Consider the following 4,453-nt stretch of genomic DNA (forward strand, 5'->3'; position numbering starts at 1 on the left):
GCCTTGCATGGAAGATTTGCGCCCGAAAAATAAAATGAAATTTGAACTCATGTTTCAATAGAAGCGTCTACAATTCCATTAGTATCATTTCTTCTTTATTCATTCCGTTCTTCTGCATCTAATAAACTTTATAAGTTTATTTGCTAAAGTAAGTGTATTTGTACAAAAGACAAACAAACAAACAGTCAGACAAGAGCAGTCCGTCTTCTGTCTCGGCCCAGGCAGACAGTTTTTAGGACTTATGTGTGCCTATGTTAAATACCTCCTTTACTTCTGTTTAATGTCTTTAAATGTGTCTTTTCAGGGGGTGGGGGGGGAGAGAAAAAGTCCAGCAATGTGGCTCCGATGTACTCACATCAGGTGTTCAACCAGGTTTCTGGTCATCGTCTTTCCTCGTCTTATTTCGTGTTTTATCGTGGATGCGGGGTCCCGGGCATGGGGTTAGACATGGGGTTTAGCGCCGGTTGCCCCCCAGGCCCGAGGCCGTGAATGAGCACCCTCGGGACAAGAGGTCGCTGGAGGCTCGGATGCGGCGAGGGAGGAGTCCGGTACATGCTGCTGTACATGGCCGCGGCCGCCGCGGCCGCCGTCGTACTGTCCACGGTGCCCAGCAGGCTCGGGTGGTAGAAATACGGCGACGGGAACATTCTCTGTAAGGCCGAGTAGTTCCCTGCTTCGGCAAGGAGCTCCAAACCCACCGCCGTTTGCCGCTTCCACTTCGTCCTGGAGACCAGATCAGAATACAGCAGATGAATTATTCAATCAGCGCTCGATTCCCCAAACGCAGCTTTAATTGGGACGCAAAGGCCTAATTATGGCAGGCAGCGATTCAGGGCGAAGGTTCAATTGGGCAAGAGAAGGAAATATAAAAACACTAGTCAGAGGTCTGAGGTGGGGGAAAAAGTTTTCACACACGCTACACAGAATATTGTAAATTATTAGTTTAACTTCATTTTGACGTCAAATTCTGAAAAGATGAAACATATTATTTTGACCCAAAGACATTTCAGCGTTATCAATAAACTACAAGAAAAAAAAGAATGGAACACACAAAGTTGTTTTCTCTCCTGCACTTTGACTTTATAACGCGTGTATGATTCATATCGAGTGCGTCACAACAGCACACGCACGCGTTTTTATCTAAATGCACTCATCATTTGAAAAAGCAGGATTATTCGCCCCCCCTCACAATACAAATTCGGAAATATCACAGAATTATTCCGAACTTCCAGCCTGAATGAATCTATCGTGCACAGCGAGTGTGCGTGGCTGTAGTACAACACACATAACAGTAACGCAGGTGTGTTCAACATGTGCCATTTGCATCAGAACACGCTGAATAAAAGCTAAAGATGTTATTGAGCGGAACGCGGCCCTGCTGCTGCGCCACCATGCAGACCCTCTCCTCCGTGAAGACGCGCGTCCTACCGTCTGTTTTGGTACCAGGTCTTGACTTGTGTGTCCGTCAGGTTGAGGGCCGCGGCCAGGTCCATGCGGTCCTGCACGCTGAGGTATTTCTGTCGCTCAAAGCTCCTCTCCAGCTGGTTGAGCTGGTGGTCGGTGAAGGCTGTCCGTGCTTTGCGAGGCTTTTTCGAGCGCATCGGGGGGCTGTCTCTGCTGCTGGAGATCTCCCGGTCACCTTCCTCCTTGGTCCCTGAACAGAGCGAGGCGGGGGGACGGGGGGACGGTGTGAGACGCAAACCAGGACAACATAAACAATCAAACACGCACACACTCACACACTCCTGTTATGACTTATCGCCGCCGTGGCCGTTAGAAGACCAATAAAAGAAATGTCCGTGTGTTTGTCACCCAAAGTTTTTTTGAGGTTGTTTCACCTTCAGAAAACGAGAAATCAATACGTCAATCCATCTCTATTTGTAGCTGTTTCTCAGCGCTCCGTGGTCCCCCTCCAGGAAGAACAATAATCTCTCTAATTGACCCACGAGGGAGGCCCCACGCACGGGGAGAATCACCAGGCTTACATCTGTTTTCACATCTATTAGACTAATAAAGGAGGCTGAAACCCGAGACCCATAGAATACAACCTTATTATTATTATTACAGTTATTATTATTATTATTATTATTACAGTTATTATTATTATTATTGTTATCATTGTTATTTTTATTGTTATTATTATTATTATTAATTTCTATGTTGCTATGTCCTTGATTTTTATTTCGTTTTGCTGGATACATTTTTATTTACCTTTTGTGGCCAATAATAATAGAATAATAATAGAATAATAATAATAGAATAATAATAATAGAATAATAATAATAGAATAATAATAAAGGAATAATAGAATACTAATAATAGAATAAAAATATACTAATAATAGAATACTAATAGAATCATTCACCATCCCAGCGCTATCTCGCAGTCCTTACCGTTACATTTCATTTCACTTTGAATGTCGTCTCTTTTGTCCAACTTGCCTCTGCTCTCGTCTTGCTCCAGCTTGGGCCTGAAGCCGTCCGGAGCCATGGCACTTTCTGGTTTTGGCGTGTGACGCGGTGAGGATACGCTGGTGCTGTAAGGTGCGCAGGCTGCCAGCGGTTTGCTGTCTCCTAAAATGTCTTTGATTAGGAAGGAGGAGGTGGCGGTCCTCGGGGCGCAGCCGGCCCCGGCCCCGGCCCCGGCGAGCGGCTGCTGCTGCTGCTGCTGGGGCGACAGCCGCAAACTCTGCTGGCTGTGGTGAAGATGGTGATGCTGAAGGCTGTCCTGGACCAGATGCGCATCGGCGGCGTGCTCCATGGTGACCGAGATGGGGGATGAGGGGGCTGTTCCCACAGTGTCTATCTCCGAGCATGGTGACGGGGTCGCCAGGCTCCTGAAATCCGCTGTGCTGCTGTCGCCGAGCCGAAAGTCTCCGTTCATCAGCGCGGGGTGAGCAGAGTTAGAGGCGCTGGATAAAATAGTGTCTATCCCAAAGCTGGAGCCGCTGGACGCTTCCATATTAAGAGAGGGGAGATGGAGCCTTCATAACAACAGCGAGACGCGTCTCCTCCAGTGAAAAGCAGAAGGAAGTCAGCAAAAAGGGTGGACAGAAAACTCCAAGAAAGAACGAGAATCCGGCTCAGATGGTCCAGCGCGTTACGTTCAGCGTGGGTCGGGTAGTCCACGGCGCGTTTTGTGTTTGGGGGTGAACTTTGTGTTAAAAGTTGAGGCGTACATCGGGCTGACTCCTCGACATCAGGCTCCCCCTTTTGCTGCTAATCGCTCCAGTGTTGCTCTACAATGACTTCCTACACTGACGTCACGGCCCACGGCGAGGGGGAATTAATATTTTCTCCTTTATAATAAACACTTAACGCCTTTTCTCTCTCCCCCCAACCTCCCTGCGCTGCCATTGGCTGACAACCTGACCGGCTCCGGCACCTCACCAATCAGGCAGGTTTTTTTTTTTTTTTTTTTATCTAGACAGTTCAAGCCAACCGTTGAATCGAGTTTAATTCCAGAATAGCTCGTTTTAAAGGAAGGAGGGGAAACAAACACTGCATGCGCTCTCAGGCCATGTTGTAAACATTTTATATGAAATACGAGCTGAGGCAGAAATGGAAAATAAAAAGGAAGCAAAATAAGCGCTGCAAATGAATTAAGACTCACTAAAGCGGTAAAAATAATAATAATTACATTACATTTAGAGAAAACTTTAAATAAATATGTTTAAAATCTACTTTAGATTATTTATTTTACAGATGCAATTCAATATCTATCAATCTCGTTAAAGCCGGTAATATTTCAACTTTGCTAAACTAAATATTTTGACTTCAAAATGAATTTGAAAAATAATTTGTCATAGAAAACCCGAAGATGATCGTGTCCTGAGTGTCCGCGACGTGGACGGCCTCTGTCTTTACGCGTGGGGTCTCAGAGTGAGGAGGGGTGGTGGAGACCGGCGTGACAGCGCGTCTCGTTCATAACCATCCTAATTAGTAAAGTAATCATGAGGTGCTAATGAGCTTTCAGAGCTAGTAGAAATCCAGCACTTTTCCCTCCCGACGTGGATTTGGAGGCTCTTTGGGAAAATGCGCGGTGCCTTCATGACAGTGTCGGTGCGCGCGCTCCGTGGAGGACGTCTGTTCGTGGGAACTGACACCTCACGCAGCTCCACGCTCGTTCGTGCGCCACTTTTTATTTTTGGTGGTGAATTTCCTCTCAGATGGATTTTTTTTTTCATCCTCTACAGCTTCCACACTTTCCCGGAATTAAGATGAATCATCGAGTGGGTTTAAATCGACTTCTTATCCTCCTTACTGTTTCTTCCTCTTCTTCCTCTTGTCCAGCCGGTTGCTCATGACGCTGAAGATGATTATTGGTATGAGGATGAATATTTTATTCTGTCGTTCAGAAATCCGGAATTGGGTTTGTTTTTCATTTAATTGTTAATTTATTTACGGTTGCTATATTAGATTTTATGAATGAAACATGACTTTTTAATTCTTGC

General features: G+C 45.8%; 1 protein-coding gene across 1 annotated transcript; it reads right to left on the reverse strand.

Moving 5' to 3' along the window:
* Positions 1–410: 410 nt before the first annotated feature.
* Positions 411–2,961, reverse strand: barhl2 (BarH-like homeobox 2). The gene is made up of 3 exons (XM_068743616.1): positions 2,394–2,961; positions 1,429–1,654; positions 411–723 (listed from the first exon to the last, which is right to left on the reverse strand). The coding sequence occupies exons 1-3, from the start codon at positions 2,959–2,961 to the stop codon at positions 411–413; spliced, it is 1,107 nt and encodes a 368-aa protein (XP_068599717.1).
* Between the last annotated feature and the right edge of the window lie 1,492 nt (positions 2,962–4,453).

This window comes from Brachionichthys hirsutus, chromosome 9 (genome assembly GCF_040956055.1).
Source record: "Brachionichthys hirsutus isolate HB-005 chromosome 9, CSIRO-AGI_Bhir_v1, whole genome shotgun sequence".
In the NCBI taxonomy this organism is placed as follows: domain Eukaryota; kingdom Metazoa; phylum Chordata; class Actinopteri; order Lophiiformes; family Brachionichthyidae; genus Brachionichthys; species Brachionichthys hirsutus.

What these genes read in the sequence shown, in the direction of transcription:
- barhl2 (XM_068743616.1), bottom strand. Translation starts at nt 2,961, where the DNA reads ATGGAAGCGTCCAGCGGCTCCAGCTTTGGGATAGACACTATTTTATCC. An exon ending in AAGTGAAATGAAATGTAACG is followed by an intron (nt 1,655 to 2,393) that starts GTAAGGACTGCG and finishes CGCTCTGTTCAG; the next exon opens with GGACCAAGGAGGAAGGTGAC. An exon ending in ACCTGGTACCAAAACAGACG is followed by an intron (nt 724 to 1,428) that starts GTAGGACGCGCG and finishes TCTGGTCTCCAG; the next exon opens with GACGAAGTGGAAGCGGCAAA.